General features: G+C 43.7%; 1 protein-coding gene across 6 annotated transcripts in view; it reads left to right on the top strand.

Moving 5' to 3' along the window:
• The window catches only part of SLC1A2 (solute carrier family 1 member 2), a 141,263-nt gene that overhangs the window by 114,242 nt on the left and 10,166 nt on the right, over window positions 1–16,855 (top strand). For 5 of the 6 annotated variants that reach the window (XM_037040509.1, XM_037040506.1, XM_037040508.1 and 2 more), the window contains exons 9-10: window positions 780–914; window positions 13,131–13,362. In XM_037040509.1, coding sequence (XP_036896404.1) covers window positions 780–914; window positions 13,131–13,362 — 367 coding nt within the window. Of the gene's footprint in view, window positions 1–779; window positions 919–13,130; window positions 13,363–16,855 lie in introns of those variants that run through there. The other variant, XM_037040511.1, reaches the window with a different exon arrangement.

Here is a 16,855-nt window from a genome sequence, read left to right as displayed (position 1 = left end):
AGAAATGACAGCTTTTATAAATGCCATCCAGAAAGGAGGAGAAAAAGTCACTGCCCTTTGCTAGACCACAGAGGCCCCTGGTGTCTCCACAGGGAGCTTGAGTCCTAGGTGGAATTCGCTTCCACAGACGACTTCAAAACGGTGCTGGCTGTGCCCTTGGCATTGCTTGGGAAGAAAATGATGAGATGCTTCCAAAAGAAAACCAACCTCCTGTTCTTTCATGATCATTTCTTGGCATCCTGTCTGAATAATGGATTTTCCAGTCCATGATGAAACGTCCAAGCATCTGAAGCTTAATGTCATTTGGAATCTGTTGATTTGTTCCCCCGATGTCCACTCAGTTGGATATTTGCTCTTCTGAGTTCTCATATTAACATTGGCAATGGTCTTCGCTGACTCTTGCCGTGCAGTCCAAAAGTCTCCGGTGCTCACAGAGACGTAAAAGCATAAGCTCCCGTGGGAGCACTGAGGGTGATTTTTTTTCCTTCTTTAATATTTCCTTACCTGCTTTTAGGGCCACACTTACTTTATTTGAGCACTATAATATTCTAGTCTACTGGAATATCATGATGGGGATAAGGCTCCAATTCGTGAATTTATAAGTCTCCATCATAGTCAGCAGAATCCAAATAGACCCTAATTCCTGGGTCTTGATTTTCTATTTCTTGGGAAAGAAAGGGAATTTATGACTGCTGGAAACATGAGAGCTTAACATTGCCAGAGATGTTTTGCCAAGGCCATTTTCTCTTCCCCTGACCTGACCTTCTTTGTTCTCACAGCCTCACAGCCACGCTGGCAAGCGTCGGTGCAGCCAGTATCCCCAGTGCCGGGCTGGTCACCATGCTCCTCATTCTGACAGCCGTGGGCCTGCCAACGGAGGACATCAGCCTGCTGGTGGCTGTGGACTGGCTGCTGTAAGTGTTTGCAGATTGGGGGTTCTGCCAGGGATGGGGGTGCTGCCTCCATGGTGGACGAGATGCAAGGTTGCAGCTGAGGTCTTAGCCAGGCCTCATTGCGACTCCCTCATTTCCTGTCTCCCTTCTTTCGTCCGACATTTACAGAGTGCCTGCTTGGGAACCAAAGAAGAAAAAGATAGGATCTTTGAGAGTCTCACAGTTGAGTAGAGAAATCAGATAAATTATATACAAGGTCAGAAGCTTACCAATAAGGAACCAACTAGTGATGCATGCAAAAGACCTCAAATCATCATGTTGAGTGAATGAAACACAGAGCATACGGTGTATGAGTCCATTAATATGAAGCTCTATGGAAGGCAATACAATCTCTAAAAATAGAAATAGACCAGAGTTTGCTTGAGCCCTGGGGTGGGAGCCTGAGGATTAACTGGGAAGTGACACAAGGAAATCTTTAGGAGTGACGAAGTGTTTCTCATGCCCAGGTGTGCATAGGTGTCTACATTTGTCAAAACCCATCAAGCCAGCCATTTAAAATGGGTACATGTGTTGTGCGTAAATTATTTTTCCATAGAGTAGACTAACAGATAACAGATACACAGAAGGATAGCGATACAAAGAGGCTCCATCCCAGGGTGGGAGGGCAGAGTGGGGAAATCAGGAAACCGTGAGAATGGCTACTGACTTTGAGTGTTCACCGCGTGCCAGCTGCATTGTCCTGGGCGCTTTACATGCTTCATCTCTTCCTTTGACACCTCTTGGAAGTTTGGTGTTATTACTCCTATTTTATAGATGAGGAAACTGATGTTTAGGGGGGTAATGTGATTTGAAAATGAACAGAGATTTAACCCTAGGTCTGCTTGGTTTTGGATGTCACCCCATTCATAATTATGACCGTATTTAAGCTCCTAAAGGCAGTAACAGCTGAGCTGAGTCAACTGGTAGGTAGAAGTTATCCAGGTATACATAGGCAGAAGGGGAAAAAGATCATTGCGATCAAGGCCAGCCCACACAAAGGCACTGAGGCAACATTGTGGGGACCAATGAGTGATTTAGTATTGTTGGAGCACAAGGGATGAGGCAGGAAGTGGAAAAAGGTGAGGCAAGATGGACAGCCATAATGGCCATGCAGAGAAGCTTGAACCTGGCTGTGTATACATAGCCCAGTTACCTTTCCCACTGACGGATATTTTCTTAGAGAAGGACACTCCCTGACAATTCCCAAAGGTGGGCCTGTCTAGCCAGATGGTCCCTGATATGGAGGTTGGAGTCGCTCCCTGCTAAGGGTGCATTCAGGCTCTGATGTTCTGTGGGATGAACACCGGTGCTTCCTGTCCAGTCTTAGAGCTACATGACAGGGGCTGGGGGGTACCATTGACTTCAATGTCAGAGGCACAGAATGACAAGCGCTAGCACAGAGGTCCAGGCCAAAGTACCCACACATTTTTAAAACTGTTTCACATGACAGTGGCAGTTTTTCTGACATGAATTGGCACAAATTTTTAAGAGCCAGAAGCTACGTTTTATGGACTTGAGTTTCCCCAATGCTAAAATAAGTTCCTTCCCTTTATATTTACCCTTTTAAAAAGAGAGCCATGTACATGGCTGAAGGGAAGAAGGACATCAGGGAAGGCTAGAAGATAGCCTGGTCTCGCACAATTTGCCCACCATTGAGGTTTAGGGTAGAATGAGAGGTGGCTCCCTGGATATAATCTCCTTAACTCAGAAGGGCTATAAGGAAAGTCATGAATCTTCCTGACTTGTTCTTTTGTCACCAGAGGAATTCTCTGGAAGTGGCTTTAGTGGGAAGATGAGGAGCACCTGAAGTTACTTCTTATCTGTCTCTGCTCATCTCTCTCAGGTGGCAGCGGGGGGCCTCGTGCTGGCCCCAACATTTAGCCTTTCTCATGATGTCTGTAGACAAGGCAGCTGTGGGGCAGCTGGGATCTGATGGGGGGTATAGTTGGAAGGACAGGTGGAGAGAATAGGATGAAGAAGACAAAGCACTGGGGTAGGATTTGGTTGGGGAGGAAGAGAAAGAGAAAACAAAGGAATTGACAATTGCTTGGGGACAGAGCACACAGTAAGAGTTCAATAAGTACACACTCAAGTTAACCACAGAATTGGTGCATAATAACCAGGGGCCTTTTTACACAAGAAGAAACTCAGAGGAAGCTACTAAAATCCCATCTACTTCTCCTGCGACTTTTGTTTACTGAGTCCTCTACCTCTTTGTCCCGTGAGCCTCTCAAACCTGTGTTGTCAGCAAGTGTCCCTTGCCTGCTGTGATGACATTGCCTAATCCTTCCTTTGTCTTGTTTCTGAGGCTCAAAATTCATTTTCAGAGATTCAGCTCTTAAAAATTATCAGTAAAAAGACTGCCCCCCCATTACAATGCAAATACTTTGAGTGGAGAAAATGCACTAATATTACTCAGGAATGAAGAAAAGGAGCTGATAGTTGTGGGGACTGCAGTGTTCTTTATACCTGTTGACAATTAATTCCTAAAGAGCTGTCCTATGTGTTTCACAGAGGAAACCAGGAATCAGAAGGGTCAAGTCTCTTGCCTGGGGCACAGGACAGCTTGTGTGGCCAGGTTAGGGTCCTTCGTGCCAGCCCATACCACTGCCTAATTAGTACCTAGCAGATCTAACAGTGGGAAGTTGGAGCAGAAAGGTTCAGAGTTGGAAAGGCAGGGGAAGACACACCTATTAGGGTCACCTCTGGTTCTACATGCTACACAGAGGATTTTTGTTTGACCTTGTCTTTCCTCCTCTTAAGATTAAAACAAAACAAACCAAAAAGCCTACATGGGGACTGACTGGGTACACTCAAGGTCTCAGCAATTCTTGGAATTCAAGTTGTCTGGGCCCAGGAGGTCAGCCAGTGTGGACCTGGTCTTCTCGGCAGCCATTTCCTTCCCTCACCCATTGGATGAGACTCAGATCATGAAACATCCAAGACTCTGCCTACTTCTGACCTAAATGTTAGCAAATGGAATAGGAGGGCCAGGCCTCCCCAGTCACCCCACACAGACACCCACATGCTCACACTTGCAGAGAGAGCGGGGTGTCCTAACCCCAGGGCTGAAATGTGCTTGCAGGAGGGAGTTGGCTGAACAATAACAAGATGATGATACATTGGGATTAGCTATGTTGATGACACTGTATATTAGAAAACCCCAACCTAAGCTGAACTGGAAAGGAAGGAACAAATGAAGAGCCATCTTCAGGTTCTGGGGTCTGATCTCCGGTGATCAGGGAAAGAGAGGGAAAGAGGCAGATGCCCTGGGTCTGAGCCCTACACTTACTTTCTGTTGGACCTCGGGCAGGTTGCTCATTCTCTGGACCTCAACCACATCATGTGTATAATGGGAACAATAACTTCCCAGCTTTAAAGGGTCTAAACCCAGTGCCCTTGAGAGTCCTTCTGGTTGTAAGACCCAGACCAGGATTCTGCCAGTGATGAGTGTTTGTATACAAATAAGCATGAATATTCATTCCAAGAAGAGAAGAAAAAGGGAGGGTAGAGGATCCTGGGAAAATATGCATAGGGATCTGAAGCTGGGTCAGATCTGCTTTGAATTAGCAATGGTACCACATTCTTTCCCACCAGCAAGAGGAGTTCTGGAAACACACTGTTGGTTGTGGGCACCGTGCCTCTTGGATACTAGTCAATGTGTGAGTGGAGCAGGGGCATGAGTTGAGACAGGGGTGCAGAGAGAGGCTGGTCATTTCCGGGGTACACTGGGATGTTTTTTCCTCTTGGCAAGATTTATAAGCTTTCATAACTTGAGCAATTTTCCAATTTAAAACAAACTAAGCCTGCAGTGACATTTAATATGCCACGCTGTTTGCCAGCTGCTGGAGACCAGTCAGCTTCATTACTGTCCACCAAACCCTGGATGCTTTTCAAAGGGCAAGCTAGCTGCTCTGTAAATGTCATGGTGAAAACCAAGATTCTGGGCCCTGAAATGTGCCGGAGTCCTGGAACACCAGATGGACAGGGCTGGTAGAACTGGAACTGTCCCCTGTGTCCAGGAAGCTCTTCGTATCAGAAGTCTGTGGCAGATATTTTTAAGAGTCCTTTCAGCTACTCCCCTCACTCAGAGGAGATAAGGTGGAGTGAAAACTGGAATCCAGTACCAAGGAGAGATAATAAACACCTGGGTCTGACCCAGGTGGGGAAAGGAAAGCCAAAATCAAGTGCAAGCCAAGTGGATTATTGGTCCATTTATCACATGAGACTGCAGGTGAGATCATTTCTGGTAACACATTTACTAGTTTGAATATAGTTGAAATGTCACTTAAAAGAAGGGCCTTGTAGGGGCCCCCACCCTGCAGGGGGTGCTTGGAAGCTCCCCCATTAGCACCTCTCCCTGGGGGGAATAGAGCCATGATTCTCAAGCTTGCACCAAAATCTCCTGGAGATTCAGAAGGGCAGGGGTGGGGACCAAGAACAGGCATTTCTAACGAGTCCCCAGGTGATACAGATGGTGCAATCCAGGGACCTCACTTGCAGAAATAATGGACTAGAGATGGGGAGGGGGGAGCAGGAGTTCTTGGACGTGGGTGGTTGAGATATACAAAAATGTATATCTCTATACATTTTTGAGCACCAGTTGACAGAGTTGACAGTTTGTGCCTCTCTCTAATGAAAATCGAAGGAAATGGCACAGGATATGAATAACTAATACTAAATGGGTGCTCCTTAAGTGTTAGACATCGTTCTAAGCACTTTACATGGACTTGTTTAAAAGTCAGAGCAAGTTACAAGGCAGCTAATAGTACTATGCCCATTGTACAGTTGGGGAAACTGAGGCTCAGACAGAAGTAGCCTATCCCAGTTCAGTGGATATTGAATGACTAAACTGGAATTCAAACCCAATGATCAGGCCGCTGCTCCTTGGGCATCCCAGGCCTGCCAATTTGAGTTCTCATTCCTTTATTTAAGACACACATGTGCACATACGCACACAGACAACTCATTTAACCCCTACTCCATATCTGGTGAAAAAGAAAAGCTATTTCTAAATCCATCATATCTCTGAAGATTCCAAGGGCTTATGTTGAAGTCCTTTGCTTTGATTTCCCTCTTCCCGTGAATTCTTTCCTACAACTCACCTCACCTTATCTCAGCTTCTATGTCAAGCTCAGCATGGAATGTGGCCCTTTTCTACTCAGTTCTTCCTTCCACTGCCAAAGTGTTCCTGATTCAATGCAGTATAATTACGGATCAGGGAGGTGGGGCTATCATTCTGCACAGCAAAACCGTTCTTAATGTTCGTATCACAAGAGAACTATGTGCTCTTGGTAAAACAAGGGGAGGGGCAAAGCTCCAGGGAGTTATAAGATGAAAAAAAATCTCTCTTCATTTACAGTTGGATCTTGAAGGGGAGCAGAATAGGCCACACCAAAATGTTCCATTTGGCATGTGGATTATTTTGAGCTGAAGGCAATCAAGACACAACAGACTCAGGAAAACTTTTTACCTCCCTGCTTAACTGCCTGAAAATGTTTAGAAAGGAGGCCTATACCAGGGAGAGAGCTATTACCAGAGATAACTTATTTGCTTGTCAGGGCAAACATCTGTTTACCAAACATCGGCTCTTCTCATCTTCTGGCTCTTCTTATTTTCCTGTGAATGGTCTTCCTTCCCTCTGAAGCCCTTTACCTCCACCCCCGCCCTTCTCCTTAGCTCAGGGTGGTGTATGATCCTCAATTGCCTGAGTGCTGGGAGACTCATATTTTTATGGGGCTCCCCTATGCACAGAATTCAATTCATTTCTCTTCCTGTGCATCTGTCTTATGTTCATTTAATTATTGGACCAGTCAAAAAGCCTAGAAGGGAAAGAAGGGCAGTTTTTCCACTCCTACAATCTCAAGTCCTGTTTCTCTGAACTCATCATTGCTAATAATTTTAGTGGCACAAAAGTAAAAGTTTAATGTTAGGCATTTCTTTCCTCGACAAAAAAAATCCTCTCATGCCCCCCACCCTTGGGAATCTCGCCCTGCTCGCATTTAACCCCTGTCTCAGCATCTCCCAACCTTGCTGGGCCTCCTGGCCCCCTCATCTCTTTCCCTAGCTCTCAGGACACCTCTCTCATGTCCATAGGCGAGGGAATGCGGCTCTCTGTGTCTCCCTCTTTTTCCTTGTAGATCTTTCGTAGAGTCCTAACTTTTCAACAGCAAAACATCCAACCAATACTTGCCAGACATAAAAATAGTTCTTTTTCTAGAGTTAATCTGCCCTCTTATACTAATGATCCATCCCCACACCACCTCCTTCATAAACCCGCCTGTCCCCGTCTCCCACCATCTACCCACGTCATAAGGAGATAAAACATGGTATAAGCCCTTAAAAAGTATAATAATGGGGGCAGATGTGGTAAAAAAAAAAATCCCAACAGAATGTATTAGGTGCAAAAAGAGGAATGTATATAAGACTTGACAGAAGAATAAAAGAAGAAGTAATACTCCCCTTAATAAAGCAACGATAATAATAACAACAACGATGAAGGTGATGATAATAGCCACGGCCGAGCACAGTTTGCATCAGGCCCTTTATATAGAGCGTTTGGCAGAGGGTCTCTCAGATGATCAGCACGCAATACATGTTCACAGTTATTGTCTCCTCACCTGATTGGAGGTGGGCGCTACTTTCCACATTTCACAAATGAGAATGCTGAGCGAGAAAGACTATGTAACTCGCCCTGCTGCGGCCAGGGTGGCAATCCAGGCTCAAATTCAAATCATTCTCAGACAGTGCCTCCTGGGCTCTCCTTCCCTACCCAAACGTATGTGGCTCTAGCCCTTGGATTCCCAGAATTGTGCCACCCTCTCAGATCTAGGGCCTCAGGTGACCCCTCTGCCACCTGCGTACTCTGCATTCTGAGAGGCAGACATGATGGCTTGTTTCTATGAATGTTAAGATGAATCATATAAAATTGCTGATATTTGACGTTTGGGGATCTGTGGCAATTTCATATGGTTAAACCCAATAGAACAACCAGATGAATTCAGGGTGACCCTTCTTCTCTGGCTTCGCTGTTGCTCTGTGTGAACCAGGACTTCCAGACAATTCCACCATCTTCTCACGAGAGGATTTTGATCAAGAGATAGACAAGAACGAGGGAGAGCATCACGGCTTTTCTTCCAGGGAACCAGGCCCAGGGCCTCAGCATGAAACAGCTGATTCCCCTCTCTCGTCTCTGGTTCCTGGAGGCTCCAAAAACTATGTCACCGGTAGTGAATTCCGCTGTCCTGTCTGCCTCCTGCTCACAGTCCTGATGCATGGCATCCAGGCCCAAGGATAGTGTCAAACACTCTAAAATTCTTTCTACCGAGTAGCCTAGAAGCTCCTGCGGTTAGCGGAGTTTCCTAAGAGATGAGAGCTGGTTGCCAGAGAAAGTGAAAGTGTTTGCCTGTGAAGAAATTTTCCACATGTGAGCCCCAGGCTCCCATATCCTGCTTTTTTGTCCAGAGTCAGATTTCCCCAGAGTGGGTCAGAGATTCCCCCAGTGGCCTCAAAAACAAGCCCAAAATTCTTTCCTCTTCTGTCTCCCTCCATCTACCATTCCCTCTCTTCACTTCCTCCATCATCTTCTTGACTGTGTTGATTATATGTCATGTCTCCACTTCCTCATCTCTTATTCAATCTTCTGCCTGTGGTGAGCTGACTTCTCTCTCTGCCTCTGTACTAAAAGTGCCCTTACCAGTCAATGATGGCCTCCTGGTTGCTGTAACCAAGAGACACTTCTTTTTCTTATGTTACACAATTTCCAGGCAGTAATGGGCATTGTCCTCCATACCCTTATTGTTGAAACATGCTTCCCCCCAAACACCTCTACCTTCCTTTCATCATTGTTGACTCTCACTCTTGAAGTGTTGTCTGCTCTTCTCATTCTCTCCAAGGATTAAACTGAACGCTCCTGTTCATCCACCCATGGCCCCTCTAGGTGTTGACTCCTGATTCACTACCTGTAGCTCATAAGTCCCTCTTGGTCTTTATTTAGTCCTTATTTGCAACCGCTTGTGGGACATCTCCCTTGGGCCGGGTCAAGGCCCTCTCACTCAGTATGTACAAGGCAACAAGAGAATCTTTCCCACCCCAACCAGTTATGCCCCATAGATATGGTAGCCCAGTCCACTGGCTGCCCGGACCAGAACCTTGAGAGGAATGCTTGAGTCTTTTCTCTTTTATTCTCTATAACCAATCAGTCTTCAAGTCCTGTAATTCTGTCTCCTAAATGTCTCTCAGATTCATCTTGCTCCATATCCATCACCTCTTCACCAAATGGATTTTGCTCTTTCTGTCTTACCTTTCCTCAGTCCATTCTTCATAATGGAACAAGTGTGATCTTTGTCTTCAGTGGCTCCTCATTACACCTGGGATAAAGTCCCAACTCCTCAACTGGGCTGATAAGCCCTTACGTGATTTGATCAGTTCTTCTGCCCATCACTACATTCATTAGCTATCCTGAATGCTCCTGAGTTTGCCTACCTCTAATATTTCATATGTTATTTTTCTCTTCTCTGTAATGCATTGTCTCAGACTTATCCTTAGAATATAACTCAAGATCCTTCTATTCAAGATTTCCTGGGGCCCAAGGATACATAAAATGTCCTACCTACAAAATTCCATACCACCCAGCTCTCATTGCTTTTAGAACATTTATCTCATTGTAGTGGGGGGATACTGAGAGTGTGAGTTCTTGGGAAAAAGAGAACATGGAAAAAGGCCTTGCTTGTTCTTTACTGCCCGGGCACTTGGCATAATGCCCTGAGCATACCAAGATGTTCACTATACATTTGTTCAATGAATGAATGAATGAATGAATGAACTAACAAGGAACTCAACAAGTATCAGAATCTATGTTCTCTTCTTATTTCCACTTAGCCATTTTTATTCTTATGTGTTTCTGCCATCTTTAATGGGTACTTAAAGCATGCTGAATGTTTCTCCCATTTCATCTGACCCTCCCAACCTCCTGCAAGGTTGGGATTACCCACATTTCATATTTCATGCTCAGGTGGAAAGTGGTTTGCTCAAGGCAAGAGAACCAGGATATCTGGTTTTAGCCCTAAGTTCAGGGCACTTTCCATCTTGATTTTGGTGTCAATCAAACATCAGTATGCTTTGATTTTACTCAACTCTTGTCTTTCATTCAATTCTGTCCTGGTGCTATTTCCATTGGCCAGATTCCTTTTCAAATTCAAGGAAATCTTAGAGTATGGAAGAGATATGAGCATGAGTAAAGATGGGGAAGGCTCACCCAGAAATTCTTTTCCGAAATGGGTTAAGTGGTTGCTTAGGAGAGTAGCAATTCAGTATTAAAGAAAGTCAAAGGTTTAGGAAACAGAAGTGTAAAAACTCGCGTTACCCATTTGAGTGGAAATGGATTTATTAATATGAAGAAGTCATCGACCCTTGAGTATAGTATTTTGTGCTTTTGCCCACATGATAGGGTATGAGTCATGGTTAACCCCCAAAGCAGAGGAGCCTGTGATGGGTATCAACTCTGGGATGGAAACTAGTTTTGCCTCTTCCAAATTCAATAAAATAGGTGTCTTGGCTGCATGAGGAGAATTGCGGTTGAGAAGCCACCCAGATCACACAGTTAGGAAGTAGCTGAGCTAGATTAAAAAATCAGAGCTGATGGCTCCTGGATGCTTTGTGTCGTGTGGCAGGCCGTGAATTCTGGAGTTACACTGCCTGTGTGCAGATTTGGTTCTATGACCTTACTAGGCTGGGTGACTTTGGGGAACCACTAAATCTCTCTGGGCCTCAGGGTTTTCATCTCTCAAATGTGGATGGCCGTACTTCTTACAGAGTTGTGTTGAGGATTAAATAAGCTAATATCAAGAAAGCATATTCCTATACATATTATCATTATCATCATTACCACTACCACCTTTGATTGCTCTTCTTGCTAATAAGGCAGATTCTTCTGGCTCATGAGATCAATGGCTATTCATGGTCATAACAGTTGGTCAGAGGTATTGGGTGCATAACTCAGAACACAGGCCAAGAGGGGTTGGAAGCATAGCTGAAAAGCAGCAAAGCAGACCACATCTGTATGGTGGACAAATAACTCAGCTAGCTAGTTGGGAATGCCGCCCAAGGAATGGCCCTATAAACAGGGTTAGTGTTTTCAAGGGGAGATAGTAGCTTAGCTAGGCACATTCTTAGGAGCTGTCAGAAATATATTTTAATTGACTTGAGATTTATAGTAAAGTTAAAAGTACACATCATGTAATAGTTAATGTTTCGTGAGTTCTTACTAAATGTCTGGAACTGCTAACACTGTATCTTATTTAATCTTCACAACAATCTTAATGTAGTAGACATTTTTATTATTTCCATTTTAGAGATGAGGCAACTAGTCTGACAAATGTTAACTATGATCAAGGTTGTCCAATGGGTAAGGAAAAGAGCTGGCATTTGAGTCCAAGTCAGGCTGCCTCTCTAGAGTCCATGCTTTTTCTTAACGACTGCCAGGCATTTCTTCTCATACCCTTATACTGGGGCTTCTTAGCAACATCTACAAGTGCCTGACTTTGTGAATGACCTCAAGACTCAGTCTTCATTCATATCGACCTTGAGGCAGATTCTCCAAAGCAGAAAAGAGGAGAAGAGCAGTCTCAGGTGGAGAGGTACTCCTGAGAGTTGAATTCAGACTAAGATCTTTATTTTTTCGTGGACACCATCTTCCTGCTTGAAACCAGGACAGCTGGCTCACTAGCTCCTTGCAAGGAAGCCATGCCAGATTCCTCCTAGTGTTGCTTCATTATTATTATTTTCTAATGAGAAACAGATTTGATAATAGCAACTGGAATTTATTTTAGGCCTTTGTTCCTTTATATATGTGTGTGTGTGTGTGTGTGTGTGTGATGTGTATATTAATGTTTCTACTTTGACTTGAACTAATTCATATATGTATGTATGTATGTATGTATGTATGTATAGTGTGTGTGTGTGTTCTGGACTAAGATGTCTCAGCATAATCTACTAAAAATTCTTCCTCCTTCCTTCCTTCCTTTAATGTCTGTGTAGTTTTTCAGCATTCTTCCCTTTAGGCCTTTCAGTATCTCATCAGCATAGTCAAAAGGACTTTTCACACTGATTCAAACTTATGGATGAGAAAGCACAGCTTACTCTGAAGCACTTAATTAGTTTTCCAGTTGCTGACCTTTTAAGAGGGGATGTTGTCAACCTTCCTATTTTTTCAAATCAGAACTTGTAAAACAAAATTTGAGGAAGGATTTTTCTTAACAGTTTCTTGTTCAAAAGACACTCTTGAAGTTTGTTTGTTTGTTTGTTTTGTGTTTTTAGGTTAATAAAGAGAGCAAGACAAAGTATTGTGGCTTTTCTGGAACACATAGTCACTACATATATTGGTTAAGAGGAAACCTGTGGCTGGGTTTCTTGCCCAAGAGTTATGTCTGTGCATTTGTTGTTGTTGTGAGGTGACTGGGGTGCAGCAGGGAGGAAATGTCAGTTTGGGGTTTTTTTAAGATTATATATTTATTTTTAGAGAGAGGGGAAGGGGGGAGAAAGAGAGGGAGAGAAACATCAGTGTGTGGTTGCCTCTCATGTGGCCCCCACTGGGCACCTGGCCTGCAACCAGCCATATGCCCTGACTGGGAATTGAACCAATGACCCTTTGGTTTGCAGCCTGTGTTCCATCCACTGAGCTCCACCAGCCAGGACTAGTTTCAATTCTTTCAAAAAGATGAATTTTCTATTACTAAAATTCGCAGGTGTTTGGTCTCTCCTGTAGAATTTATAAATAATGTAAGTGGAGGTTATCTTCTAAGTATAGTCTTTTACAGCTTAAATCAAGAACTGACAGACACAGCCAGGAGTGTCTGGAGTCGGGATACTAATTCCGAAACTTGGATGCGTTATTTCCCCCAATCACTCCTTTCCTCCTCTTCCTTCTTCTTTACTATTGTTTATCGGGTGCTTACCTACCTCGGACAATTTTCTGGGCAATTTATGTACATTTTCTCATTTAATTTTTACACAGGCTAATGAGAGAACTCTGATGTTATCTCCAATTGACAAACAGGGAAATCAAGTTTAAGCCACCCGCCCAAGATCAGGCAGAGGGAAAGGTAGAGAACAACCCTAGGCCTTTGGTTCTAGGCCTTGACCTTTTAACCACCACAGCATTCTGCTTCCTCACTAAACATTTCTATTCTTTGTCCCCAGGGACAGGATGAGAACTTCAGTCAATGTGGTGGGTGACTCTTTTGGGGCTGGGATTGTCTATCACCTCTCCAAGTCCGAGCTGGATACCATTGACTCTCAGCACCGAGTGCATGAAGATATTGAAATGACCAAGACTCAGTCTATTTATGATGACATGAAGAACCATAGGGAAAGCAACTCTAGCCAATGTGTCTATGCTGCACACAACTCTGTCATAGTAGATGAGTGCAAGGTACCTTTCCCATTCATGGATATTGAGACCTGTATATAACAGTGCATGCTTGATTTGTTAAAATGAGCACCAAAGCCCTGCATGTATTATTGTCACATTTGTTTTTCTAACGAGTAATGTAACCCAAACATCTGTGGGTCCAAGATCATGTAACTCTGTGTCTGACATGGCTGGAAATCAACAGGTCTAACAGTGAAAGAGCCAATCAGTTGCTTCTTTCATCCACATTATGTAAAACTGTCCTTCTGATTCCCCCATCCACCCGCTTCACAAATCTGATTGGTTTTCTTGAATATTTTGCCCAAGAATTTACAGTCTCTAGGATTTTCCTGGCTTTCAGATTTTCTGTTCCTCTAGAGAAGTACCCAGAGAAATACCCAGCATTATTTGATTTTTTTCAGCACAAGTATTCCTCCCTGCTGTGTATCATGTATTGGTCAAAAAAATGTGCTCACGTAGCTATGCAGCTATCTTTGTCTTCCTTTTTTTTCCCCTGAGAATGTGAGTTTTGACCTGGCAGTCACTTTGCTCCAATTCTAGGGAAAATTTCAAGTAAAGGATAACTAAGCTTCGGGACAATCATCCATCGGTGTCGTCCAAAAACACAATACTTCGCACTGCCTGGCAGCCCCATCTTTCCTGTAGCAGGAATGTTTTGGACCCTTCCAAGCTGTTGGGTGCTAAGTTTTCAAGCTCGATAGGCTCTTTCCAGCCTTCATTGTAACTAACTTGACATTGTCAAAGACAGAGTGTCATGACCAGAGTGAAGCAAACTTGGAGAAACCCTGGCAGGTGAGCAGAGTCAACCCTGGGGGTTGGGGTGCTAAAATGGTTCCAGGCAGCATCTGAGGACAATTGGAACCCGACACAGATCTTTGATACCTTTTTGACTCCTGTTGACAGGATCTCATTTCAGATTTCATTTATTTGTTTTTTAGAGAGAGGGGAAGGACAGCAGAAACAGAGGGAGGGAAACATTGATGTGCTAGAGATATATCCATTGGCTTGCTTCTCGCAGGCCCTCAACTAGGGTCTGGCTCTCAACACAGGCATGTGTCCTGACTGGGAAACGAACTGGTGACTTTTTGGTTCATAGGATGGTGCTCAGTCCACTGACCCCCACCAGTCACAGTGACAAGATCTCACTTAATAGTTGATTTCTTTCTGTGTTAACTTCTGGATGATTCCAAAGATACACGACAGCTTCTGCCAAGCAACTAAGGATGACATAGAAACAATTCTTTCCACTGAACTGCTACTTAGACCCAAAAGGCTAGTGGACCAACCACAGCTTTTTGGTCATCCTTCTGTGTCAGATACATGTTACAGGTGAACCAGACTTCTGATATAAGTCAGGGAGGGACCCCACCAGGGAGAGACTCCCACCCATTAAGAGGCTATTGCATAAATTAATTGACTCAGTGAAAATGATTCAAATTTTTAGAAATTCAGATATACCCAAAGAGTACACTCCATTCTTCTAGAAAGTTAGTATTTCTCACATTTACGTAAATGTGCTGGATTATGTCCCATTAAAATGTTAGTTTGGATCAACAAGTGTCAACGTTTCCAAGGAATGACTTTGTGCTCTACTATATTCGCTGTTTATTGTGTGCCTTGTAAGCTTTAGTTGAGCACCCCGATCTCATTCTTACAACCACCTACATTTGGATCATTCACCAAGTGTTTATGAAGTGGCCATTATCTTCGAAGCCCTGAGTCAGGCACGGGAGAACAGGCGAATGAAAGCACGATTTTGTGGTGGTGATAGGCTTGATCCAAAATTACTGCCGTTCAAGGAAACATAGTAGTGTGAAACAAAATGAAATCATATACATTTTTTAATTTTGCCAGTTATGTAGAAGAACAATCCCAGTGGTTAATTGTGTGTTGTGATTCTTCTCGAGTATCTCAAAAGGCTTAACAATGTTGTATAAGACATGTCTTGAAGAAGAAGGTGTATAGGCATGAAGATGTCTTAGATTTCAGACTTCCTGGATTTTTTTTCCTCAAAGGACATCAAGAACATCAGGAGAAAATTGCTTTATTTTTAAAGCAAAACCGTTTAAGTTCTAAAAGGAGATGTTTGCCAACTGTCTATATCAGTGGGAAATAAACGTGTGGAGAGAGGGACTGTGTCACCATTTGTCACTGCTGTGTCCTAGCACCTGAAGCAGAGTCTAGCATACAGTAGGCACTCCGAAAACATTTGTTGGATGTATCCTTTTAGCATCTTGACCTTATTCTTTAATTCAGGGTAATTTTTTTGGCTGGACAGTTCCATAGAGATAGTGGCTTAGTCCCTCTCCATAACTGACTACCCAACCAACCACCTGCAAATTCCTTGGTGAATTAGCATGTAGATGGTCAAATGGTGAAACTGAGCAGGTCATGGAAAGGATGAAATGGCCGTATTGCTTTCACAATGATTTTGGCTGTTTGCATTCTGTTAGTGAAGTGACTGGGTTCAGCTCAGTGAAGTTTACTTGGCCCCCAGCCTTTGCTAGGTGAGGCAAATTGACTCTTCTTGCTCTAGACCAACTAACTGAGTTGACACTAATCTGAGGAGGCAGCCAGATCTATGGAGATGAATTTGCACGCTTTCCCAGAATAGCTGAATCACACTTATTCATGCCTTTGAATTTCCTTCTGGCCCATTCTTAGTCTCACCGTTTTACAAACTGAGATGGATGACATCAGTGCTTACTGGCAGTTCCCTCCCTGTTTTTGCTTTTCTCTTACCCAGGTGGTTGGAGCAGGAGGGGTGGAATGGATCAGGGAGTCAAGCCCCAGATTGCTTTAACCCAGCCAGAAAAGAAATGCCAAAAAAGCTGCTCTCCCAGCTACTTTTGAAACACAGGACCCATCATTTAAAAAAAAAAAAGAAAAGAAAAGAAAAGAACAGCCCTGTCCCCCAGTGCTGTCTGGTTTTGCAAAGGCACCACACTGTGATTTATAGTTTTGCACAGTTATGAATCTGGTTCATCACTGAAAGCCAAATAGGCACATTCAAGGTCAGAGTGAACGGGCAGCTCTCCCCATGCAGACAGTTTGTTCCTTTCTGGATGTCTCTCCGGACAGTTCACCGAAGGGGAAACAAATTTGCTGCAGCTCTGGTCAAAACTTTAACCACGATGAGCATTGTTATGCCATGTTGGTCTTTCTATTTTCAAATTCTTGCCTTGTGATAGTAGTTTGAAAGTTATGCGATAACTTTTTAATTTTAATCATAGTAACTGCATGGGAAGTGGTTGTTGCTTGTTGCATGGTCTTTCTAAAAAAAAAACCTGGGGGGCTAATGGGGACGGGAGGAATGACTAGTTTTTATTTTCAGTTGCTTTGTTCATGAGGGGCACTTGATTTTCTGTTCCCAGCATGTTGTGTTTGTTCACGATGCATGCGTTTCACTTCCACTTGGGTAAGAAGGTCAGATTTCTTTCAAACATTGCTGCATTTGTCATGTCTCCATATTCTAATGCTTCCATAAATCCAG

This window comes from Sturnira hondurensis, unplaced genomic scaffold, assembly GCF_014824575.4.
Source record: "Sturnira hondurensis isolate 20B ecotype Veracruz unplaced genomic scaffold, ASM1482457v3 Scaffold0002638, whole genome shotgun sequence".
Lineage (NCBI taxonomy): Eukaryota > Metazoa > Chordata > Mammalia > Chiroptera > Phyllostomidae > Sturnira > Sturnira hondurensis.
Note: the sequence above shows the minus strand (reverse complement) of the source record. Positions and strands in the feature narration are given on the sequence as shown.